The following is a 26,564-nucleotide window of genomic DNA, read 5'->3' as shown; positions in this document are numbered from 1 at the left end:
ATATTTTCATCTGATCCATGCTTCTGGAGAAATGAAATCATATCTTCCCAGCATTCCGATATCAAAAATGGTTGTGAAGAAAGTACAGTTCTCGCCACAGTGATGGACTGTTTTCAGTGCTAAGTGGATTATACCTTTTTGTTATAATCTATCTGTTCACAGTGGGACTCAGATACAGTGGAATTCAAACATTGTGAGCAGGTTCATGGCTCATACCTGCCTAAATAAATAAATAAAATACATCAGGCTTTGGAATGTCTGTCTGTCTATCTTATCATCTTTGTAAATCTTCCAGTTGTTTTTACCTAGCAGCTTAAGCTGAACATGCTCCTGGGCAAAACAATTAATTTACCTTATGATCATCAAGATGCTGATGAATGTATTCTACGCTGGTGTGGTGAATGTGATTCTTGACCCAAGGACTTGTATGCCTTACAATCAGTACTTTTGCATCTTTCAAAGAGCTGGGGCCATCCCCTTTCTCTTTTATCTCTCCCACTTGATGTCTCCAGAGGATTTCTCATTATTTCTTTTCCTAAATTCCAAATCAGATAACGCCCACAATCTGCTGGATTTCCCATCCTTGCATTCCCTTCTTTGTGGTATGCCTCCATCACTCCACTTGCCACAGCTTCTTATCCTTTTGACTGATCTCTTGTTCTGAATGATGATTACATTCCTTGCAATGAGTGCTCAGTGGCTAAAAACAAACTCTACAGCTGCAGGACCTGCTTCTCTTTCATCTTGGCTTTGGATTTTCAGGGATGTAATTTCATTCTCTTGGAAAGAAGAAAAAAGCTTTTCTGTTCATTTCAGTAATTAATAAACAAAAATAAACTAATTTACATGAATAAATAATTTAGAGGATCTGAGATTATGAGGAAGTCGAGACCAAGATGGAGGCAGAGAGTCCAATGGTCTATTTCTCCTGGAGTTCTCTAGCACTTAATTATTAAATTCAGTTAGGCAATGTGAGCAGAAGTTGATGGTTGGAAGAACAGTGATTTGCCCAAGACTACCTAGGATATTAGAGAAGCAGCATGGTGTAGTGGTTTGAATATTACTCTGGAGATGGTTTGAATCACCACTCAGCCATGGAAAATCATTGAGTGACCTTGGGCAAGTCATAATCTCTCATCCCCAAAGAAAAGAAAAGGCAAACCATCTCTTACCCAATGGAAGTCTGGAGAACTGCTTTTCACAAAAAGGTTCCTGTAAGTGCTCATTGTAATTCAATTGCCTTCACTAACCTGTTAAAAGTGACCAAAACTAATTATTACAATTCAGTGCTAAATTAAGTAACTTTTAACGTAACTTACTCAAATCATGGAGAGTTAGCATGGCATAATAGTTTGAGTATTGGACTACAACCTTGGAGACCAAAGTTTAGTTCCCAGCTCAGCCATGAAGCCCATTTGGTGACCTTGGGCAAGTCACATACTCTCAGCTTCAGGGGAGGGAAATGGCAAACCTCCTCTAAACAAATCTTGCCAAGAAAACCCCATGATAGAGTCACCCTAGGGTTGTCATAAGTCAGAAATGGCTTGAACACATACAACAACAAAAACAAGCTAAAATTGTATTCAAGCCAATATCTCATATTAAAGTACCAGCCAAAGTAAATTTCCCTACATTACCATGGTGTATGAGTGTAAGTTAGGCCAAACACCTTCCTCCTATAATGGCCAAAGGAAAGGCAAAATTTCTATCTGGTCTCCAAAAGGCAACCACACAAAGCATGTACTAAAACCAGGAAGGGTGGGAAGATAAGGAAACATTGAAAGGCAGTAGTAGAACAGAGGCAGAGCAAGAATTATAGTCTCTCGTGCTCCTTGCCCCTTGGTTGTATTTTCTGCACAGGCCTCTTTTGCCCTTCAGAGAAACATCTGGAATAAATGAGAGCCCTGGCACAACAAAGGTTAAAAAAGAAACCCTAAATGCAATAAATTGTTTCCACTTATGTATTGAAATCAGGTTTGTCTAACTGCCAACTCAATTTCATATCTGAAAGCCAGAGTGCTTTTTTAATTGTGCTGTGTGATGAAGAATTGTAATACAATATAGCAGCAGTGACACTGCTAAACCACAATGGGGTTGTGGGGGAATATCCTTGCATTTGTGCAGAAGATTGTAACTTATAGTGCTAAGTTTTGCAAAGTTTTTAAAGGATGTAGACATTTGTGCTTCTCAAAGTCTAGAACTCACCTGCTGGTATCTGTACAATCGTCCCTCCATTTTCACAGACTTCAAGCCCGTGGTCTTGGTCCTTAAATGACTGGCAGATGGGGAGGGTTAAAATGGCACACATATCCACATTGCATGGCCATTCAAGCTAATGGGGCTTGAATATCTGTGAATTTCCATTTTCACAAGGAGGTCTGGAACAGATTCCCTGTGAAAACGGAGGGACAACTGTAATCTCAAATAAATCAACTAGACATTAAAACCAAGGGTTTTATTTCTGTGTAAACATCCTTAGAATTGTGTTATATTTTTCTATTTGCAGGTAGGCAATCCAGATTGCTAAATTTCAAATTGTAAAATACAACATAATCTACAGAAATGTTATTTGTCACATGCCCTCTTCTAGATTAAAATAGAAAGCTGAAATATGGACAATTGAGTAAATGTTACAGCATCTCACCAGACATTCTCTCTTCATTCAGAAAATCATCTAGATTTCTTCCTGGAATCTTTCCGCTTTGAAACTGAACAATGAAGCTGCTACGTATTGCCCCATTCCTTTTGCTTGCCTTTACAGCTTTGGAAGCCCGACCAAAATTTTTAGGTAAGCTACCAGCCCAAACTCTCTCTGTGTGTCTGTGTATCCATGTGTCATCACTAAATCCTCATTAAATTAACCTTCATGTCAAGTTGTGGGGAATAATTCATGTTGTGGGGATATGGGTAAATAAGGTGATACAATCTCGTTATTTCTATTAGACTTTTAAAAAATTAGGAAGATGCTAGTTCTCGATGATTAGTTTGTATAAAGACTGTCCTCAATCACTCTGCATGCTGTTTATAATCTGTAAGAGGAATGATTTGAAAAATGCAGCCCTTACTCAAAATATCTGCTTCAGAATGAAGATCTATTATTGTTTACATTTATAGCCATGCCCTACAGTTCAAATGAATCTCCAAGTGTATTATGTAGATTTCTCCCCATAGTGAGAATGACTAGGTAAAGTGACCAATTGATTTTGATTATGTGTTATCTTTAAAAATCTTATGTGTTGGGGAATTGTTTTGAGCAAGTTTTAAGCAGCTTTGAGTGAACTATTATCACAGTTGAAGAATGGGGATAGAAATTTTCTTCAATAAATAATGAATTATCTTTTTCAAGGTATAAAGTTACAGTCACACCAGATCTTTCAATTTTTCTCCTCCAGAAAGTAAATGTAAAACAGGCCCATTGGACATCGTGTTTGTGATTGACAGCTCACGCAGTGTTCGTCCTTTTGAGTTTGAAACCATGAGGCGGTTCATGATTGACATCATTCACAACTTGGACATAGGGCCTAATGCCACACGGGTAGGAGTGATCCAGTATTCTAGCCAGGTCCAGAATGTCTTCTCCCTCAAGTCCTTTTTCACTAGGGCTGAAATGGAAAAGGCCATCAACAACATTGTCCCACTGGCCCAAGGCACAATGACAGGGCTGGCTATCCAGTATGTCATGAATGTGGCCTTCACCACACAGGAGGGGGCACGGCCACTCCACAAGAAGATCCCTCGGGTGGCTGTGATTGTAACTGATGGGCGACCCCAAGACCGTGTAACTGAGGTGTCAGCTCAGGCACGAGCAGCCGGCATTCAAATCTATGCTGTGGGTGTACAACGGGCAGATATGAACTCCTTACGGGCCATGGCTTCTCCCCCTCTGGAAGAGCATGTGTTCTTGGTGGAATCCTTTGACCTCATCCAACAATTTGGCAAGCAGTTCCAAGACAAGTTATGTGGTAAGTGATGATGCGATAAAGCTTCCTCTCATAGTCTGTGATGAAGTTCAAAATTTCTTTCAGTGTGAGCTCAGCTTGGGGGGAGATGACATGTATGAGATATTCCATTTTTGAGGATCTTCTACAGAACCCTCAACTTCAATAGATTTAAAAGGTGGCTAGACAAATGCCTGGAAAAGAAGTATTACTGGATTTGGCATAAGATTGTAGGGTGCTGGGTTTGGCATAAGATTGTGCTTTTGTTTCCATATCTCAGCTCTAGGAAGTAAAATACATTTGGAAAGGAATTTAGTAAAGGCTCTTTCCAAATTGCCACCTGCAGCTCTAAAAATACTGTATCAGCTTTCATGTTCAGATATATCTATATTTCTCATGTGTAACATGCGTGTATATTTATGTTATGGCATCTTATATTTTTTAGGTGTTGATATGTGCACAGAAATGGACCATGGCTGCCAGCATACTTGTGTCAGTGTACCAGGGTCTTTCTATTGTCAGTGTAAACCAGGATTCAAGCTCAATGCTGATGGAAAGACATGTTCCAGTAAGGCTAACAGACTTATTACTATTAACATGCACTAGAGAGGCTCCCTCCTTGTTCTTCTTGCACTGGCAACTGAAACCTTCCCCATCCCATCTGGTTTTCAGGAACAACTACAATGGACTTTTAATATTGTGTGGTTGTTGTTTTTAAAATTCTGTCTTTTAATGAATTTTTAATGCCTTTAATTCTATAGATTGTTCAATGGTTTTTAAGAACATTTATGTATATTTACCAATATTTTTATACTGTTAATCTTTTCTATTTATTATATTCTGTAAACTGCCATGAGTTCCAGTACTGGGGTAAAGGTGGGTTATAAAATACTGTATCAGCCCTCTGTAACAGCAGGGGGTCCAGACACCCCCCCCCCCCCATGGATACTAAAGAGTGCAGGACCTCAAGTCCCATTATTGCCAATCGATGCACGGGAAGCACACAACCACATTGGTGAAGCTGTGTGCACATACCTCCATTGATAATAATGGGGTGGGGCCATTTGCGAATGTTCCAATGCACAAATGCTTAGCCCATCAATACAGAGGGCCGACTGTAATAACAAAACAGCAATTAGTCTTCTTTCTGCTTAGTTTAACCATCCAGTCAGTGGACATACCATATATACTCAACTATAAGTCGAGAAATTTATGCCCCAAAATGTACTTCAAAATCAAGGATCAACTTACGGAAGGGTCAATAGGTTACTACAGCTGGTAAAGTTCATTTAAAAAGTGCCCACCTTCCTCTGTAGCCAAGTAAACAGTCCCCATTTGAGTTCAGGTGCCAGCAGCCTCTCCTCTCTCCGCATGTGTGTGTGTGTGTGAGATCCTTCAGCCCTCCCTTGCAGCTGGAGCTAACAAGCAGCTACTGAGGGAAGGGAGAAGAATGCAGAGAGAGGGAGCATGCCCAGGCTTGGACCCCGTTTTGCAAACCATGGGTCTGGAAATGCTGGGGCTAAAGGCAAGCCTGGGGTCCTCCTTTTCTCCCCTGCAAGCCAAGGGTCTGGAAATGCTGGGGTTAAAGGCAAGCCTGAGGTCCTCCTTTTTTTGCCCTGCAAGCCATGGGTCTGGAAAGGCTGGGATTAAAGGCAAGGCTGGGGTCCTCCTTTTTCCCCCTCCAAGCCATGGGTCTGGAAATGCTGGGGATAAAGGCAAAGCTGAGGTCCTCCTTTTTCCCCCTCCAAGCCATGTGTCTGGAAATGCTGGGGTTAAAGGCAAGGTTGGGGGCCTTCTTTTTCCCCCTCCAAGCCATGGGTCTGGAAATGCTGGGGTTAAAGGCAAGGCTGGGGTCCTCCTTTTTCCCCCTCCAAGCCATGGGGCATGAAGTGATGGGGTTAAAGCCAAGGCTGGGGTCCTCCTTCTTTTTCCCTCCAAGCCATGGGTCTGGAAATGCTGGGGTTAAAGGCAAGGCTGGGGTCCTCCTTTCCCCCCCTGCAAGCCATGGGTCTGGAAATGCTGGGGTTAAAGGCAAGGCTGGGGTCCTCCTTCTTTTTCCCTCCAAGCCATGGGTCTGGAAATGCTGGAGTTAAAGGCAAGGCTGGGGTCCTCTTTTTTTTCCTCTGCAAGCCATGGGTCTGGAAATGCTGGGGTTAAAGGCAAAACTGGGGTCCTCCTTTTTTTCCCTGCAAGCCATGGGTCTGGAAATGCTGGGTTAAAGGCAAAGCTGGGGTCCTCCTTTTTTCCTCTCCAAGCCATGGGTCTGGAAATGCTGGGGTTAAAGGCAATGCTGGGGTCCTCCTTCTTTTTCCCTCCAAGCCATGGGTCTGGAAATGCTGGGGTTAAAGGCAAGGCTGGTGTCTTCTTTTTTCTGCAAGCCTTGATTCTGGAAATGCTGATGCACAGAGGTGTGTGTGTGTGTGTGTGTATGTATGCACCCAGACTTGTTTCCCCATGCTGATACTGTGACCCTTGAGAGAGGTTCAGAGAAGGAGATGTAGAGCGGGAAGTGGTGCTTTGTTTCCCCCTTTAGATCTTTTGTAACATGCCCTCGACTTATCCACGGGTCATATGAAAAGCCATGATTTTGGCCTCAAAAACTGCCCTCGACTTATACATGAGGTCGACTTATACATGAGTATATACGGTAAATGATTTTGCAATAGTGTTGAACAGGAAAGAAGTCATAAGATTCAACAATAGAGGTTTCTATAATCTGGATATGGCAGGACATGTCCCAGTGTATAAAGTAATTTAGCATTTGCTAGCTAGAACGGTGTAACCCTGTAGGGATTTGTCCTGTTGGAGATTATAGAGTCTGCCTATACGTTTATTTTGTAAAGATCTTACAGAGATAAAGTTAGCTATGGCTTTATGAAATACAAATAGGTCCATTTGAGCAGAGCTCAACTACTCACTAAATCCCCTAGCTAGTGGCCATGCTGGCTTATAGTAGTGGATTGTTGCAGTTTAAAGAAGTACCTTTTCCAAGTCCTCAGCCTGAGTTCTCTATCTGCAGTATTTACATGAGGTTGTAGAAGACTTACCTGCTTATCTCTATGTGATGAACTAAATCCTGTGTTCCATTTGGATTCTGCAGTAATTGATGCCTGTGCAGATGGGAGACATGGCTGTGAACACCACTGCGTGAGTTCTCATGGCTCCTACATTTGCCGTTGCCGGACAGGCTATCAGCTCAACCAGGACAAGAAGACATGCAGCAGTAAGTATCCTATGCCTGTTCCTACAGTGACACTTTGATATGGGTATGAATAGATAGCAACTTTGGAGTGGGCATTTTCAGCAGGAAAAAGGCCAGGGAAAGAAGATAATCTCTTTTGTCACCCATTGCACTGAGGGTGCTGAGCATAGCTGCTATTCTCACTTTAAAAAAGCTAGAAGACATGGTCATGTTGTAAATATGTTGTCTCTTTAAGTCCTCAATAAATAATAAATCATCCTGCTATTTGGATGATGGCTGGGGAAGAGGAGGTAGAGATCTCTGCTAAATGTCTATTTACATCCTCTAGCTTACAACATGATTAAAACAAGATGGAACTACCAGCACGTTGATAAAAAGTTAAAAGCTTAAAAATAGTTAACTGACAGTTTAAGACACATATCACATAAACCAACATTACATTGTTTTAAGAAACATAACCATAAAAATAAATATGTACCACATACTTCCCATTAGAAAAACCTTCTGCACAAACAATTAGTCATCAAATGTCTGTTTAAATAGCAAAACCTTTACCTGTCAGAGAAAGGAGAGCAGAGAGGTCACCAGCCTCCCATGGCAGGCACTTCCACAGACTAGGATTAGCCATCAAAAATGGCCTCTCATGTATCCTCATCAGATGGACATGCGACAGTAGTGGAACAATGGTGTGAGCAAGCCGTCACACAAGGATTTAAGAGTCAGGAAGACTTGTATAGGGAGATAAGGTATTTCAGATACTGCAACCCATAGTGGTTCCATCTTCATTGTCCTAAACACATGGAGCAAGCTATTGAGATTGTGGCTCAGGGTCAGCAGTGGGCCCTCCAACTGGGACACAAGAATTGATTATGGGAAAACAAATCATATTACACACTATTCCGAGTACCTCTCAGTATTCTTTAAGGCTGGGGTGAAAAACATGTTGTCTTTGAGATGTTATTGGACTGTACCTCCTATCAGTGCTAGCCAGAATAGACACTGGTGAAGGATAATAACATATGGAGGGCTATGCTTCTCCATTCTTGTTAGTGTGACTTGATGACTCCAAGTGAGAATTGAGATCTATGGCAAGGCATTTCACAAGAGGGGTGGGCAATGAGTCCAAAATGAATAAAGGTATGGTCTGGACATTGCCATGCTGATTGATGGACATGGCAAATGGATTTCTCTTGGACATAGTAATTTCCTTCAGAACTGGACCTTTCCAAAACATTTCTTTGTTATCACTTCCTTTCAGTGATCAATTTCTGCAATTTTGGCAACCACAGTTGTCAGCATGAGTGTGTTAATATTCTCAATGGACACTATTGCCGCTGTCGTGATGGCTACACCCTGCAGGCCGACGGGAAGTCTTGTCAGGGTAAGGTTTTTTTTAATACAAAGCTGGGACCCAAGAATGTATATATATTTAAAAGATATGTACGTTACATATGCATAGAAAATCAGGTAGGTGGGGAACATTTGACTTTATTAATAACTAGGTTTGCCATTTCAGTGTGCTGAAACACTGAGTTGAGGTGTTCAAAATAAGTCATCCACTGGCATTGTGATGCTCTGGATTCATGGGCATGTTTCTTACGGAATTTAGGAAATGTCAGGAAGTAACTCTTCTAGAACATGGCCACATAGCCTGAAAAACCCACAAAAAAACTATGGAGTTCCATATTATTTAGGAAATATTTCAGCTATTAGATCTTGTAGTGGGACACTGCAACCTTCTTATATGGGCATTAAAAATAAGCCCACAGAGAATAGTTGGATTTATTTCTCTTTAAATCTACACAGGCTTTCAGTACACTGCTTTGTCTTTTCAAGATTGCTCTGTCTGGCATCATATCTTCTGTCATATTTGATATGAGAAATATCAAATTCTCTTTTTTGCAATAATAAAACATTTCTTAGATGAAGGGGCTGCACACACTGGCCATAAAGGCTGGCCTGGGGGTCCACATGATGCATGCCCCAACTCCACCCCCAGGGTGATGTGATACCACATGCCACTCCACATGACACAGAGCCAAAGGAGCGCCTTAAAGCCGTGCCACCACGGCTATCACACCCTTTTCAGGGTGCAAAAAGGAGCCAGATGGAGGCCATGGTGTGCACTTGCCCCAATCTGGTGCAGCTGCAGGTGGCTGCAGGACGCCCCTTACAGGTGGTCTGCACAGCCTTGAAGAGTCTTTCAGAAGAGATCATTACTACCAGCACCAAACCTGAATGGCTGATATTGACTTGTGCTTCTTTCATCATTCTGTGTATAGAAATGGGTGATTTCACAACTAGTTCTGAATAGGTAGCATGAATCTATCATTACAAATACAATTTTAAAAAAAAAAAATCTGTAGAAGATTAGAATATTCTTATTCTCTTTCCTGTGGGAATTTCTTGAAAAATCCAAGTTTTCTTCATCATTTACAAGTATGCATTCTCTGACTAGCACGAGATGATGCGCTCAGTAGATCAGTGAAATATTGTTTGTGATTTGTGTTTCAGCCAGTGACCTTTGCAATAGCATAGAGCATGGATGTGAATTTAAATGTGTCAGCACTGCAGGATCTTATCACTGTGTTTGTCCAGAGGGTCAGCAGCTACATGCAGATAAGAAGACATGTAACAGTGAGTATCAAGAGCTGTGTATGGTATGGAATGGCCAGTGGCTCCTCGAAACACTTGAAACTCTACACCCAGGTCCTTTCATGAAACTATAGCCACCAGTAGTATAATAGTTAATTTTAGATCCTGGACAATGGTTGTACAGAGGGCTTCCAAGGCTTCATGGAGGTGGCATTGAAGATAAGGACTTTTGTTGAAAAACTTGGAAATACTACTTCTTTATTATAATTCCTAGAATCCACTAGTCCGAGAGTGGGGGAGGAGATGATGATCTCATTTAGCACTTACAAGGAAATAAATATGTTTTATTGTAGAAAACAATAATATATTTTAAAGTATGGGTAGGCATCTGTGGGAAGCTAGGGGACTTCATTATTCCCCTAGGAGACCTTGGAGGGCTGCACCTTCCACTGTACCCACACTGCAAAACCCCCAAACAAACCCAAAACATTTTTGCTCCCAAAGACCCTCAGTGGGACTGTGAGTCATTTTTGCCATATTTTAGGCACCCACTACATTTAGACCAAAGGGGCCTAAAAAGTGAACTTACAAAAACAGTTTACTTTCTAGTTTGTTTGTTTTTAATCTCTCCTGACCCTAAAAGGGCACAGGAAAGCCAAAAAAACAATGTGGCAAAAATGCTCCCACACACATTAGAGTGCATTTGGAGACAAAATTCTAAATCCCTTCCTACTGTAAAGATTTTTTTAAAAAAAATAATAAAAAGGAAACTTATTACAAGCCAGCATAAAACGGCATAGCCTACCCATGGTTGTTCTCATGCTGACACTAGGGCCCGTTATAGACGGGCTAGAAAGTACGCGCAGAGCGCGTACTACGGTTAGAAATGGGCGGTGCTTCCGCACCCCTCTAACCCTAGTGCGCGCTCTGCGCGCACAAAATGGCAGCGGCTGTTCCACACGGCCGCTGCCATGAGGACGTCACGGCCGTGCCGCCTCTATACGGGGCGGCACGGATGTGACGTCCTCGCTCCGCGCCAGGGCGCTTAGTGCGCCCTTAGCGTGGAGCAGGAAGGAGCTCTGTTTCGGAGCTCCTTCCTGATTTGGTCCGCTGGGCGCAGCCTTCACACGGCTGTGCCCAGCGGACCAAAGGAGGAAGGGGCCAAGCGGCCCCTTTCTCCTCCTCCCCGCTGCCGCGGGGTGTCCTTGGGGCTTGAAGCCCCAGGGACACCCCTTTTCAGGCTGCAGGGAAGGGGCCTTTTGCCGCTTCCCCGCAGCCCGAAAAGCGGCGGATCGGGGCCTCAGTGGCTGCCGCTCTGGACGCTGAGGCCCTGATACAGTGGGGAAAGGGGCGGGTGCAGCCCGCCCCAAACAGACGGTTTGTAACCCGCCTTCGTCTCATTTGATGAGGAAGTCTAGATTCCAGGGCCCAGGCCTATGGCCCTGAGATCCAACACTAGGTGCACCACAGCAAGCAATGTGGATTAGTCTAGATATCTAATAGGCTGGTAATGATGGCATTTTCATCCTGATCCAACATTATTCCTTGTGTATTTTATTTAACTGAACACATCCTTAGGATATTTTTCTGCTTTGAAAACCTAGTAAGAAGTTTTCAGTCAGAATACAACAGAAACACTTGGACTGATCAGGAGCCAGGACGTTGTGAGAGATATATTAATTTCTAGGTATGAGTAGACTAGGTGATGGATTGATACTATTTTTTTTACAAATACACTACTTGTTGTGCAAAAATTCCAAATGCAAAACTATCTCACAGCAGATGACCATTTTCTTCTACTAGGTATCTCAGTATGTCAATACTCCCTTTCTTTTTGAGGAGAAAATATGAGTGTTCTTTATATTCATACTAGTGAGTCCTTATTGGGCTCTGGTGTCTGTTGACACAACACTCACTACTACTGAAGCTACATGGACATCTTTCATCCACAGTGATGTGTACCTGGTTTGTTGAGAAACCAGAGTTATGTGTGTACACATGGTAAGGCACTAGAGAATGGCCTTTGTGGGCCAGTATTTGAGTGCTCCCCTCCTCAAGGTCACCTTCTTGTTCTCTAGAAATGGGAATAAGGAGGGATCTTCAAATCTGCAAATCTCCAAAAGATCTATGGGGCAAGAACTGCAAGAAGCAAAAGGAATTCTTAAAGCCAAAGAGCTACTTAAAGCTTGCAAATGGCTAGATTTCTCCTTTTAGGAATGAACAAAGTTTGGATTAATTACTTTGGGGGGGACTGCAGCTCATGGAAATCCGCCAGTCAGGCTTGGAAAATTCTGGGAATTGTAGTCCACAAAAGTCCACAATCTATGGAAATTGGAGGACGTTTACTCAATATCATAATCTCTCTCTCTCTCTCTCTCTCTCTCTCTCTCTCTCTCGGGTTACAGAATGCAAAGCAGGGCACGTAGATTTAGTGCTTGTGATTGATGGCTCCAAAAGTGTCCGGCCTCAAAACTTTGAGCTGGTAAAGCAGTTTGTGAATCAGATTGTGGACTTCCTGGATGTGTCCCCTCATGGCACTCGAGTGGGGCTGGTTCAGTACTCCAGCCGTGTCCGTACAGAGTTCCCTCTCAACAAGTTCACAACGGCAACTGATATCAAGAAGGCAGTGCAGAGGGTGCAGTACATGGAGAAGGGTACCATGACCGGCCTGGCCCTCAAGCACATGTTGGAACATAGCTTCACTGAGGCAGAAGGTGCCCGACCTCTTTCTCAGAATGTACCAAGGATTGGCCTGGTCTTTACTGATGGACGCTCTCAAGATGACATCTCAGAGTGGGCCAGGAGGGCAAAGGAGGCAGGTAGGAATGCAAACGGAAAGGGTGGCAATTACCTGAAACGTGTGTGTTAACCAAGATTCATTTTCCCCATACCTCTACTCATGTTCTATTCTCTGAACTTCTTTGATCAGTTGAAGTGTTTGGTCAAATCTTTAAACGTACAGATTATGCTTTTCACCTCAGTTTATCTAGACCAGAGCTGGGAAATATGTGGTCTTCCAGATGTTTTTGGACTGATGTTCATTCTCTGTCATTGACCAGGCTGCTGATGGGGTTTGTAATATGTCATCTGAACGATGAGAGGAATTGGAGGCTATATATTCCTCAGGCATGAGCTACATCAAGAGTGGGCAAAGTCAGTCGTACAGATGCTATTGGACTGCACCACACTGCCAGCAGCCCTGGCAAGGATTGCCAATGGCAAGGCTTACTGAGAGTTGCAGTCCCCAAACATCTGGAGATAACTACTTTGCCCAGTTTTGATATAGACATTAATTTAGAATACTCATGTTAGTGAGAACCTGGTTATCAAGTCCATGTTCAACACTGTTTAACTTAACTGAACTGGGCTACTATAACTAATTCCAATTAATAGCTATTTATTATTGTAATAGATTACAGTATATCATTCTTTTAAAAATCATGGGCGCGTTATAAACGGCCATTTAGTACGTGCTCCATGCATACTAGGGTTAGAAAGGGGCGTGCTAGGGTTAGGAAAGGTCTTGCCTTCCTCATGGCCCCTGACCCTAGTACGTGCGGAGCGCGTACTAAATGGCGGCCCCTGTCCACATGGGGGCGCCATTTTGATGTCTCGTACGCACAGCGTCCGGACGTGGCGTGGCGGAAGTGACGCCATGAGTGTGCGCCTTGCGCCTCGCGGCGCCACTTCCGGAGGCCAAAAAGGAGCACCATTTCGGTGTTCCTTTTTAGCTGCGCCGGGAAGCCTCGTGGTCTGGCCGCTGGGGCTTCTTGGCGTAGCTAATGGCGGCGGCAGCAGACCGCTCACTTTAGGGCAGTCTGTAATGCACCATTATTTTCTATTGCTACCAGTGCTGATCTGGATGATGAGTATTGTAGTGTAAGAACATTTGAAGGGTGACTTCTAGTCTTATTTTATCTACCCTTGCTAACACTGGCCGTCAGACAGGATTCTTTTGCACTAGTTCCTTTTGAGCTGGATGTGGAAAGGATCAAAACTGAAGTTGTCTGCATACAAAGCATGTGCTCTACCTTTATGATATGCTCCCTCCTTGCTGTTGCCATCTTTTTAAAAAAGCTCTGACCTGGCCTAGATTTTCCTAGCATTCACAATGCTAAATGAAGAGATTGGAAATTTCACCTCATTGGACTATAACACTTACGTTCTAAATACTGTAATCTAAAAAGTAATACATCATGTTAAAGGTTGGGTTATTCCCTAATAGTATAGATCGTAAATTTATAAAAGTGTGTTTGTGTGAGAGTGTGTGTGTGTGTGTGTGTGTGTGTATTGAACAGCCATTGGTTTCCTGGGAACTGCATCTTGCTTTCACTGTAGCTTGCTCTGCTTTCTTAATTGCAGAATTATATGTTTCGGGAGATGAGAGAATGACTGTTTAAAACAGTTTAAGCTCTGTAGTGTAGATAGGATCTAAGCCATTTTGTAGGCAGTCTGTCTGGGATGGCAATGTCTGCTTTTAATGGCATGGGCAAAGCATCTTGGCTCAAAAACCCTCCTCCACCATTGGCAGGCAAATCAAGAGTTTGCTGGAGCATTCCAGCCAATTTTGTCTCTATGTTTCTGGGCAGTGTCAGGAATTTGTGGCTAATTAGCGAATTCTCTGGTTTCCTGCTGTTATTGCCAAAAGGAAAATGCATAGAAGTCTCAGATTACCATGCCTAGAAAAACTGAGGCCACTCTTTTCCTTTCTAGCTTGTTACTACACTTGAAGAGACAAGGAGAAGAATTGGTACAAGGTCCTTTCTGAATTGAATGTTGACAGCTAGGGTTCTGTAGTTAAATCCAAAAGGAAAGGGGCAAGGAAAGGTTTGCCAGTGTCGTGTCTGAAAGATCCTACTTCTCATCCAGCTATGTCTGTTTTATATGATTCAGTCATTTGGACTGAGATGTCCTAGTTTTGTTTTTCCCATGGTAGGAACAATAGGATAGAATCAAAGTGGACCCACAATATTCAATTAAAGCACACCTTACTTGATTCTGAACTCGTCATTCCACAGCTCTGTCACTATGCTCTTACTTGGTTTTCTAGGTAATTGCCCAGTTTAGATGCTAGGCCACATAGGCTTAGTTGAACACAGTTTATAATGTGTTCCATTCCATCCCATTTCCTCATTAATGAGCAGGGTTTAAAAAAAACCCAGTCCAGATAAGCATTAGTAGATAAATATATATTTGAAAGTATATTCCTGATATATTTTGTCATAAAGTGTATATTTAAAATATGCCGGGGGGGGGGGATCTTGTGGAATCTTCAAGACTTAACACATTTATTATGGAATGAACTTTCATGTCTGAGTGTTGGACTAGGACTAGGAGTCTGGGAAACCATGGTTCAAGGTCACCCCTCATCCATGGAAACCCACTGGGTGACCTTGGGCAAGTAAAATTCTCTCAGTCTCAGAGGAAGCCAGTGGCAAGCCCCCTCTGAACAAATCTTGTCAAGACAACCTCATGATACGTTCACTAGGTTGACTGTAAGTCAGAAGTGACTCAGGCATGCAACAATAAACATGACTACCCTTTTTATGATTATATTTTCTCTAAATGTATGTATTTCTAAGTTTAAAATATGTGTTTTCCAACATATTTGGGTATAATATAGGCCCGGGACAGATGGTCACGAAGTTACATGCTACCACCGATTCTAGGATTAGGGACCATGCATGATGGCAGTATTCAGAAAGATCAGATCCCTCAAAGATCTGTCTTCAAGTTGTTTCATCTGGTTTTCAGCACTGACCCAATTATTCCATGGCCATGTTGTTGTTGTGCTCCTTGGCTGGATAGGAAGGCTCATTTTTATCCAACTCTACAACCAGGATTACTAAATGAAGCTTAATGGTAGTAGATTTGTGACTGATGAAATGAAGTCCTTCATAAAGAATATAAAGAAACTGTGGAAATTGCATCACAGGATATAGCAGCAATTTTGTACAGCTTCAAAGGAGGCTTGGACAAATTCATGGAGGTTAAGGCTATCAGTTACTAGTCAAGATCAATATCAGTATTGTTTTTCTCCAGCATCAGAGACAGTATGTGAATGAACAGCAGTTACTGGAGAACACAAATGGGACAATATTGTTAAAATCACATCTTTTTAGACAACAAAATGGTTGACCACTATGGGAATAGAGCACTAGCTCATCCCTTTGATTCAACACAACTGTTCTTATTTTTTTAGTAAGTTTTTCCCATGGGTGTTGAGACATAATAAGGGGCACTTGATTAGGTCCAGATGAGCTCAGTTTAATGTGTTCATTATAAATAGAAATAGCAACAAGTCTTGGTAGAGGATCCCCTATTTGCGCTTCAACAATTCATTAAAAGATGATGGGTAAATTACAGAAGTCCAGGAACCTATTTTCAGGCCTTGGGATGAAACAAACAAAATTAGCCCCAAAAGCCCACTTCTGAGCTTGGAAAGAAAACTGCAAGAGGAGCAAAATATGTTACGGGGGCCTGTATTGCAATATCGTCTTTCACTGATGCTTTCAGCAGAAATAAAGCATACCTGGATCAACCCTTGGGCACAGTATGAACTGATGGACATTGGGGTACACTTGCTGAAACATTTGTTCCTGTCCATATTGGGAGGGGGGTGGATTTAAAAGCCCATTGCTTTTCCTTTAGGCTGTGGCAAGAACCTTACTAGAAGCTGAAGTTAACGGTGTTGGTTTTTCAGTCCTTGTTCAGTTGAGTATTTGGCTATTGTTTACCAAGTTTTTGATACCAAGCTATTATTTACAAACAGTTTATGAGTCATGTGTGGACTGCCATGATTTTTTAGGAAAACAACCATTTTTTCAACCCTTGGAACTCCCACCTCCCCAAAAATATACCCACTTGCAAAGAAAGTGGATTGTGATGCGAAAAACTTTCAGGAAACAGATTTTCTTTAAAATAAGGCTTGTGATATGCATAGGCCATGTGTTAATAAAAAATAGGGGTTAAAACTGGAACTAACTTCCAACAAGTTGCAGCTGCAGTAAGGTTACCAGGTGTCCCTTATTATAAGATTCCCTTATTTGTGGGTTGAAAAGTCTGACCCTTATAAGGCTGATAGGTGTTCCTTATTATAAAGGATGTCCCCTATTAGTGGGTTAGGAAGCTCTTACTTTTATGTAGACTGAACAAGATTTTAAAAAAAACCCCAAACTCCAGCTCTGTATTTTTTATTGTGGGCCCTTCATAAAGTCAGAAATGTATAGTGTAATTTGTGCATATGAACAAATAAGTTAATTTCACAGAGAAACATGTGGCTAAAGTAACTGAAATCAATACTTTCATTTGATCTCTAGGCAGAACACAAACTTGTTAATATCTGATTCCAGATTGTCAGTCCTGCATGCCAAGAATTTTGACTGTTCCTTATTGCTGTTTTGAAAACCTGGCAACACTAGTTGGACAGAATTTTGCCATCTCTGCAAAGTCCTCAAGTGGAAAATTAGTTCCTGTATCTATCTGTTAGCCCAATTCATGGGGCATAAAAGTTTAGCAGGTAGTATAGTTGCCATTCTGGTTGTTGTTGTTGTATGCCTTCAAGTCATTTCTGACTTATGGCAACACTAAGGTAACCCCATCATGGGGCTTTTTTGGCAATATTTGTTCAGAAGAGGTTTGCCATTGCCTTCCCTTGAGGCTGAGAACATGTCACTTGCCCAAGGTCAACCAGTGGGTTTCATGGCTAAGCTGGAAATCAAATCCTAGTCTACAGAGTCACATTCCAACACTCAAATGCTACACTAGCTCTCTGGTACCTTTACTGGTATTGTATATGTCATGTATATGTGCTTGACATCTATATCTAATGGTGGCACAGTCAAGATGTTCCTCTGCTTCCATTAATCATTCCATAGCAGTGGATGTTGAGGTTCAAAAAACTGGGCAAAGTCCTAATATATTTAATTATTTTTATCCTAAACTTTGATCCCTTCTATATTTTTGGATCTGCAGGCATTGTCATGTTTGCAGTTGGTGTAGGTAAAGCTGTTGAGGATGAACTGAGAGAAATTGCGTCCCAACCAGTGGATCAGCACTTTTCTTATTCAGCAGATTTCAATACCATGACCAACATTGTTGAAAACCTCAAAATCAACATCTGTCCTGGTAAGTGATTGTGGAATTTGAGTTGAGTGGAAGCAGATACCTTTGACTGTAATGGTGGTATCATTTGAATAACATAGGCCCTGGTACATCCCGGCCCTTTAAGACGCCCTCTTCATGTTCAAGGGTTGCCTCGGGATGGTGCTTCCAGATGCTCCTCAACCCTAGCATGTGATGAGGGCATCAAAATGGCGGTGCCCTGCACACAAGGGTGAAGCCATTTTACGCAAGCGCCATGTGGCATCCGCAAAGCACTGCACGGCACTTGCGTAACGAGTGTCCCAGTGGTGCACTGTGGTGCACTCATTATGCCACCACCACGGCGTGGAAAGAAGCCATTTTTTGCGGGTTCTTTTTCCGCCGGCAGGAAGCCTCACCGTTTGGTGGCTGAGGCTTCCCTCTGGCGGAAAAAACAGGCACTGGCAGGCCACCCTTTTTGGGCAGTCTGTACCCCGCCATAGTTAGAGCTTGGGAAAGTTTTCTAAAGACCTCAGTTTCCAAAATTCTGCAGGCAACGTAGGGCCATGCTGGCTAGGGAATTCTGGGAGTTGTAGTCCAAAGGGTAACATTTCCAAGCATGTTTCAGTAAATCCTATAATGGTTCATTCTGCATGTCCCGCCTCAGAAGACACTCAGCGTCCAAATAATTTAGAACTAAACTTAGTATTGCTAACTGTTCATCGGTGATGAGACATGTAGCCAAATGTTTTGCAGTGATTTGGCTGCAGAGACCAGGGAAAGCCCTACCATATTTATGAGATGTCCTTTATTATTCTTTATTGAATGGTGCATGTCTGCCTCATCAGCCATATGTACTTAGAAGCTGAGATCCTGTATTGCATTGGTAGAACATAAATCCCTCCCAGGCGTAAGTTACATGTCCTTTCCCTCTCTGAGTTCTCCCACTTGTTGTCTTATCCCAGACCGCTGAACAGTGGTGTGGGAGAGTGACCAGCCAAACAACAAGCAGGTGGTTTTGGGAGGTAATCGTGACATATGGAGATGTTGAATTCCTTCACCTGACCAAAAACTAAATACATCTGCATATGTCACTGTCAGGATCACAGCCAGATTCTTTGTGTTATTTTACATCATTTCTGGCTCTGATGAAAATTTATGGTTATATAAGCTCACAGTGCTGTTTATGTGTGGCCTTTACTATAGATTTTGTCCTCAGTGCTGCTGTATCTATCTTGCATGGGGAATGAAATTGACATTAAAACTCTATCACTCATTATCTCACAGCCTCAGTGGTTTGGTTTTCATAAGGAGTTGAGTGCTATTCAGAATCTACTGCTATGATGTGGCTCACCCTGCAGGTGGCCTCTGCATTATTTATTATTTGATTTACTAGTAAAAAATCAGGGTGGAGGATCTCAAGGTCATGTATATAGGTCTGCTCCTTTTTGCTTTCTCATTATAGCAATCCTGAGAGGCAGGACAGTCTGAGAGAGCTTAACTGGATCAAAGCTCTCTGAGTGAATTTCATGATTCAGTGACCACTTGAAGTCCAGCTAACAGCAACCTCACCATGGCTTCTTATATTAAAGCTGTGTGGAATCTTCTGTGAGCAGACCTGCTTAAATGAAACAAAAGAAGTGTTATGGAATTGCTCAGTTGTTACTGTACTGACTGATCATGATTAAATTTGTTTCTGAATTTGATTGTGATTCATTGTCAGAACATTGGACAACTGTAGTGTGTCATCTAATGTCATGCAGGAATCTGTGTCAAGCAGAGAATTATTTTTCTTTTTTCTTTTTATTAATTTTAACACAAACAATCTAATTTACAATCAGAGTAATACACATTCCAAAAATAAAAAAGACAGAAAAATATAGACAAGGGGAAGGGGGAGAAGGATAACTAATACACAGTGTGTTTCTGACCCCACACCTATCGTGATTGTAATGAGGAAGAAAAGGAAAAGGGGAAAATATTATTCTACCATTACACATCCAACTAAATAATCCTACAAAAAACAAAAAAATACTAAAAACCATTGCCACATATTCTTACATTATTTGATTTCTTATTACTCAAATAATCCATAAACATTTCCCAATCTTTCAAACTGTTTTCAGTTAGCTTAGACTTTAGAACCGATGGGCCCGAACAGACAGCCCAAAATAAAGCTGTTTCGGGTCACTTTGTAGGTATACTGTTTAAATGACACACACATCTTAAGAGGTCAGAAGCTGCTCCAAAGCTGCATTCCAGTCCTTAGGACATGCATAATTTAAACAGCATACTTCCAAAGTGAGCTGAAGCAGCTTTATTTTGGCCTGTCCATTCAGGCCCAATGTTAATTTGGCCACTTCAGCTAACTCAGCAACCTTAACAATCCATTCTTCCATCATCTTCAGTTCATTTCCAAGTTTGACCAAACAATATTCTTGTGACTGTTGTCATATATTGAAGAAGTAATCCATATTTGCTGGCCAGTTCTTTATTCATAATGTACAGCAAGAATATTTCTGGTGACATTACAAAATCTACTTTTAAAACCTTTTCGATTAACATATAACTCTTATACCAGTAACTTTTCATTTTTTTACAAGTCCACCACAAGGAGGAAAAGGAGCCCTCCTTCTCTTAACATCCTCAACATTGATTTGAAATATTCTGAGACATTTTCAACAGCTTCTTTCAAATTAGATACTTTCTATACATCATCTTATACAGGTTTTCTTTTCAATCACTGCATAACATAAATTTTATATCTTTGGACCATATTTTTCCCCATGTTCATATGAATGTTCTGGTTTTCTTTGCCTGCCAGATAAATCTGGACAACGCTTTCTCCCATTTCACAAAAGGTATTCTATTTCTTATAATAAGGATCATTTGCAAAAGAAATAGAAGCCTTGGCAAAACATTTGTCTTTATTACTGCCATTCTGCCCCAAAGGGATAAATTTAGCTTTCTCTATTTTTCTTAAATGTCTTTTAATTTCTTTCCAGGCTTTTCCCACAGTTTTTCATAGTTGTTATGAAATAAGAAACTGTTATTCTTTGTAACTCCCAAATATTTAATCCCCCCTTTCCAACTTTAAAATTCAAAAAGTAGTTAGTTTATTATCCCCTTCTGAAGTCATATTTTTAGCCAGTGATGTTGTTTTATCACAATTATCTTTAAACCCAGAGCATTTCCCGATGCCTTAACTATTCCCAGAAGAGCCTTGATTGAGTCCAGTGGGTTTTCTGCCATTATCGCAAGATCATCCACTTAAGCTCTCAGTTTATACTGTTCTTATATTTACTGTCACCCCATAAATCCTGTTGTCTTGTCTGCTATGTCTCAATAGGGTCTCCAGTGCCAAAATAAATAGTAAGGGTGAAAAGGGAATTAATTTTCTGACTTCTTCTATATTATAGCTGGAACCCCTAGACATTCGTGTTTTTTAAACTACTCAGACAAAAGATCCTAATTACATCTTACATTTCAGTTACCTTTAATTAATTAACTTCCCCAGAGCACTGCATGAAGTCCAGTGCCAAGAAAATTATCTCAGCAGTTCAGAGAGATTCTACCAAGGAGTCTAAGGTTTCCAGTGATGCTGAATCTTTCCAAAAAATATCACATTATTTTTCTAATACATTTTTCTGGGTCTTTTTTTTCAGAGGAGGGCAAAGGAGAAACTGAATTCCGCAATCCTTGTGAATGTGAGGCGCTTGTGCAGTTCCAGACTAACACTCTTGCAATCCTAGAAGATCTCACTGATAAAAATATCCTTTTCACATAATCTTCATAAAGCATAGAAGCCAAATTAATCAGGGATGTTCTATAGGTCCAGCTCAGGCAGGATTTGTTATTCTTAGTATGAGTATTCCATCATTTGGGTTTGTTGGACAAAGAACCTTTGGCTTTGGAGAGAAATGCTTGCAGTTCCAGTCTAACAACTGTGCAGAGTGCATGCTGCTCATCCAGGAGTAAGTGCCAGGCCATTATCATGCAGGATTTCTAATGAAGGAGTTGAGCTTGGAATGCTGGCTCAGGCATTCTGGGATCTGTAGTCCAAATAAATTCTGGTGGAAAATGCAGTCTAGTATATACAGTGGGAGAGCCAGTGCATGGTATAGTGGTTTGAACATTGGTCTACAACTCTGGAGACCAAAATTTGAATCTCTAGCCATCAAAATCCACTGGGTGACCTTGGGTGAATCACATACCTTGGGTGAGTAACACACTCTCAGTCTCAGAAAACCCTATGATAGGTTCACCTTAGGACCATTGTAGGTCAGAAATGACTTAAAGGCACACAGCAACAACAGTATACGGCAGGAGTGGGCAAGGTGCAGCCTACAGGTCTCATGTGCCCCTTGGGACCTTAAGGTGCAGCATCTAAAGTCCCACTGAACTCTCCCAAAGCCCCCAGACCACCCATTGTTTTTTTAAAAAAAATACGGGTGATGTAGGTTTTTTTGGGTGGGGGGGGGTTGCCTTCATTCCCCAAATGGCTCTCAAAAAGTATTGCAAAGAGCAGGTGATTTGCTTCACAAGAACTTATCTTTAAAAGCAGGGTTTACTGGATAGCCATGGAGGCCAATCTCACTCTTTGTAATATTGCTGATTTATAATAATATTCAAAAGTATCTTGTGGTGTTCAGAAAGGCACATTTTTGTTTATTTATTACAATTGTTTAAATTACATTTTACAGGACAGAAATCCTCCTCGGGTGGTTTTCAGGTAACATCAAAATAATAAAACCGTGGGGTAAAGGAGGTGACCATTGCAGATATGCTATGCTATGTGTAATGTTGAGGTTGGTGGAACAGCATTGACCCTCTGTTCGTTCCCATTTGTTGGAACATAAAGCTTTACGTCCCAGGGGCCTTTTTCACACTGCAGTTATAGTCCCCCTTACTCCCAGTTCTATAAACACAAGCATTGATGCTATACTCCAACAAGGCCAACCTTAATAAAATCATAATGAACCAGATTAAATAAAAATTCAACAGAATCCTTACACTGGATGACCCTGTGGAGGAAAGGGTGAGTGCATCTGAAACAGGAGCAGGGATTTGTTGCTGTTCTCATGTGCACTACCTCCCACTCTGTTCTAGAATCCTTTCCACTCGATAAAAGATGGTCCTATGGCTAGGGGACAGAGGGGAATGGGAAGTCAAGCTGAAACAGACTCTGAGGTTTTCTCTACCCAGATGCCTCCCATCTATAAATTCTTCCCTATAGCTTTCACATATTGACTGATATAAAATCTAATTTCCCCCCAAAGCTTTCTTTGGCCCATTACAGACGGGCACTTTAGTATGCGCACTGCGCGTGCTAGGGTTAAAAAGGGGCGTCCTTTCCGGACACCCCCAACCCTAGGACGCGCGGAGCGCGCACAAAATGGCGGCAGCCGTTCCACACGGCCGCCACCATGAGGACGTCACGACCGCGCCGCCTCTATACGGGGCGGCGCAGAAGTGACGTCCTCGCTCCGCGCCAGGGCGCCTAGTGCACCCTTAGCGCGGAGCAGGAAGGAGCTCCGTTTCGGAGCTCCATCCTGGTTTGGTCCGCTGGGCGCAGCCTTCACATGGCTGCACCCAGCAGACCAAAGGAGAAAGGGGCCAGCGGCCCCTTTCTCCTCCTCCCCGCCGCCGCGGGGTGTCCTTAGGGCTTGAAGCCCCAGGGAACCCCTTTTCAGGCTGCAGGGAAGGGGCCTTTTGCCACTTCCCCGCAGCCTGAAAAGCGGCGGATCGGGGCCTCAGCGGCTGCTGCTCTGGATGCTGGGGCCCCGATACCCCGGGAAAAGGGGCGGGTGCAGCCCGCCCCAAACGGGCGGTCTGTAACCCGCCTTTGTAGAAGAGGCAGAAAGAGCTGGCAAAAACAACAACAGGCTGAAGATTAGGAATTGACAGCTTCCTTAGAGTTGCACACACATACTTTTTGCTGTATCTTGGGGGGGGGGATGCTTTATTATCCCATGCCTCCCTAATTTTTTAATTTTAATTTTTACTTCCTTTTTATTGCCCAAAAAGCCATATCAAATGCTTTTGGGGGACTAGAAGTGCCACATTATGAGTCTGCTGGTTTGTTTTAGGCTCAGGAACAATCTTTTCTTCCCAACAGGATGTGACCAGAGGTTACTTCACATCTGCCTAAAACTGCTCATCCTCCCTTCCCAAAATGGCCCCTAGAGAATATGGGGAGTTCTTCAGATCCCTAATTGATTGTTTACATGCATTTATATCATGTGCTCTAGAACTAGAAAGGCTATCAGAGTAGATCATATATTAGTTTTTTAAAAAGGCAAGAAAAGCCTTATCTTTAGCCTTCACCTCTAAAAATACATGATACAAAGGGAAGGGAAAGGAGAACAAAATAATGTGACCAGAAATTCTTGTTATATGGATGTTCTCTTTTCTTTCATGATTAAATGATTGTTCACACAATATTGTCCATTGCTTTCCTTAATATAACCACTTGGTCGGATGACTGCTAGACTTGACCAGCTAGAAAACCAGATTGCCGGCAAAAAATGATCACCATGGACAACCATCCTTCATTTGGGTCACGGACACATCCTGTAGCTCATTGTTGGCATCCCTAGACCTGTTGTAAATGGTTGATTGTTCTTATATTACAGGTTCACCAGAGGAAGTGAAACCGGTCCCTTCTTGCCTTTTTTTTTAACTTAAGAAAATCCTTTAAGTTGGAACGTTGAAACATATATATATACATATATATATGTGTGTGTGTGTATTTTTCCTTTTTCTTGAGATGGATGGTTGGATTGGTTGTGGCAAAACTGGTTCAGCCCAACAGGTGGACATCTCAGAGAAGGAACAGGAAGTAGAATATGAATATGAATAATCTTCAAAGAGCTACTGAGATTGGTCAGCATTCATGGATTATTTCCTGGAGCTTTGCAGCAAAGCCAAGAAGCTAAGACACCAAAATGGCATCATTAGTAAAGATTGGTCATGTCCTCTTCCTTGGAAAATTGCAATTTTTTAAGGCCCAGCCATGGCAAGAAGAGGCAGCATTGTCTTCTAACATCCAGAAATACAAGACTATCCAACCCTCCCACTTCTTCTTCCTCACTGTGAACAGCAGTGCCTGGAAGTTCTTTGTCTAAATATTTCCACTTTGGTTGCACACCACATACCTGTTTTTTTAAAAGGAAATATAATTTAACTTAGAAAAAGATGCTCCAAAAATCGATCTGGGACATTTCTGACTGGAACAATCTCCATATTGAGCTTCAACTTATCTTTAACAGTATTGATGAAAACTTGTCATTATCCCCAACCCCCCTCCAAAAAAAGTTCTTTAAAAGTTCTATATGTATGTATGTGTTTGTGTGTACATATATATAAATATATATCTTTCTGCAAGCAAAGTGGGATAGTCATAACAAACATGTTTTTATTATATGTAAATTTTTATCCTGACTAATAAACTTGCTGAAGATTTCCTACCTGCTTATGTCTTTTTCCCCCCACTGGGGACTTTTGAATTGGTGGAGAGTCATAACCTCCTTCCATGCCCATCTCGGTTGTACTGTATAGAGGCTACAGAATAAGATCAAGCATAAATCTCTTGAGGCCAGAACACAAAGGCATGTTGTCCACTGATTTTAGAGTTAGCGCCACACACGCACACACACTTTCTTGCTAATCGGGGCTGGCTGTGCCCTTCTGCAAAATGAGGCAGTTGCTTCAGGGAAGATGGAAGCAGAGAGGGATTACAGTGTTGGTGGGCATGTATGTGTATGTGTGTCAGCTGGCCTGCCTTTCATCCCTCAAAATGTCTTTCATCTCCTTTGTTCTTCTTGATCCTTTTTCACAGTTGCCCACCTCAGAAATAAAGGAAGGGATAAAATAGACACCTGGTCTCTGGACTGCAGTAGAAACAGGCAATATGGGAGTGATCAAAGTCTGTTTGGGGCTGCTTTATTTCAGTTATTACAGAATCTGGAAAAGGACTGGACAAGTGTGTTGGAGACCATGCCTGAGAGTCTGTCCAAACAGCTATTTTTAGAGCACTTGTCTATTTCATCCATTTGGGACATAATGTAGCTTTTCTAGTCCCAAGACTGCAACCCAATGCATATAATTAGTCCTATTGAAGAAAATGAGACTGATTTTGTAGCCCAATCATGTTGTAAGAGACCTCATAGGTCACCTAATCCCCCATCAAGTTAGCAATTCTATAGAATTCCTGATACTACACTTAGAAAAAATGAAATGCACAGATACAGGATGGGGGACACCTGGCTTGACAACAATACATATGAAAATTGGGGGTCCTAGTAGACTACAAGTTAAGCGAGTTAACAGTGTGATGCAGCAGCCAGTGTAATTCTAAGATGTATCAATAGAAGTATAGTATCTAGATCAAGGGAAGTAATAGCACCACTCTAGTCTGCTTTTGCTCAGGTCTCACCTGGAATACTGTTTACAGTTCTGGGAACCGCAATTCAGAAAGGATATTGACAAGCTGGAACATGTCCAGAGCGGGGAGATTGAAATGATGAAAGGTCTGGAAACCATGACCTATGAAGAGAGTTTAGGGAGGTGGATATATTTAGCTTGGAGAAGAGAAGGTTAAGAGGTGATAGGATAGCCTTGTTTAAATATTTGAAGGGATGTCATACTGGAGGAAAATATTTATTTATTTGATGTATATCCAGCCTTTCCCCCAAAATGGGATTCAAGATGGCTGCTGCTGCTGCTGCTTCTATCCCACCCTTTTC

General features: G+C 41.9%; 1 protein-coding gene across 2 annotated transcripts; it reads left to right on the top strand.

Moving 5' to 3' along the window:
* The first annotated feature begins 2,703 nt into the window (after positions 1-2,703).
* Positions 2,704-25,209, top strand: MATN4 (matrilin 4). 2 transcript variants are annotated; one of them, XM_089518517.1, is made up of 10 exons: positions 2,704-2,788; positions 3,393-3,962; positions 4,384-4,506; positions 7,039-7,161; positions 8,399-8,521; positions 9,655-9,777; positions 12,141-12,554; positions 17,710-17,862; positions 21,483-21,587; positions 24,290-25,209. In XM_089518517.1, the coding sequence occupies exons 1-10, from the start codon at positions 2,716-2,718 to the stop codon at positions 24,346-24,348; spliced, it is 1,866 nt and encodes a 621-aa protein (XP_089374643.1). In that variant the 5' UTR covers positions 2,704-2,715; the 3' UTR covers positions 24,349-25,209. The 2 variants fall into 2 exon arrangements, with proteins under 2 accessions (XP_089374643.1, XP_089374644.1); XM_089518518.1 differs by lacking the exons at positions 21,483-21,587; positions 24,290-25,209 and adding an exon at positions 19,283-19,387.
* The last annotated feature ends 1,355 nt before the right edge of the window (positions 25,210-26,564 follow it).

The sequence above is a fragment of the Sceloporus occidentalis genome, unplaced genomic scaffold (assembly GCF_023333645.1).
Source record: "Sceloporus occidentalis isolate IW3139 unplaced genomic scaffold, rSceOcc1.0.p SCAF_3, whole genome shotgun sequence".
Taxonomy (NCBI): Eukaryota; Metazoa; Chordata; class Lepidosauria; order Squamata; family Phrynosomatidae; genus Sceloporus; species Sceloporus occidentalis.
The sequence above is the reverse complement of the archived record's forward strand: the minus strand, read 5'-3'. Positions and strand labels throughout refer to the sequence as shown.

Excerpts from the sequence above, each read along its gene's own strand:
- MATN4 (XM_089518517.1), top strand. The coding sequence starts at position 2,716 with ATGAAGCTGCTACGTATTGCCCCATTCCTTTTGCTTGCCTTTACAGCT. Across the intron at positions 4,507-7,038 it reads TGATGGAAAGACATGTTCCA|TAATTGATGCCTGTGCAGAT; the intron begins GTAAGGCTAACA and ends TGGATTCTGCAG. Across the intron at positions 7,162-8,398 it reads GGACAAGAAGACATGCAGCA|TGATCAATTTCTGCAATTTT; the intron begins GTAAGTATCCTA and ends ACTTCCTTTCAG.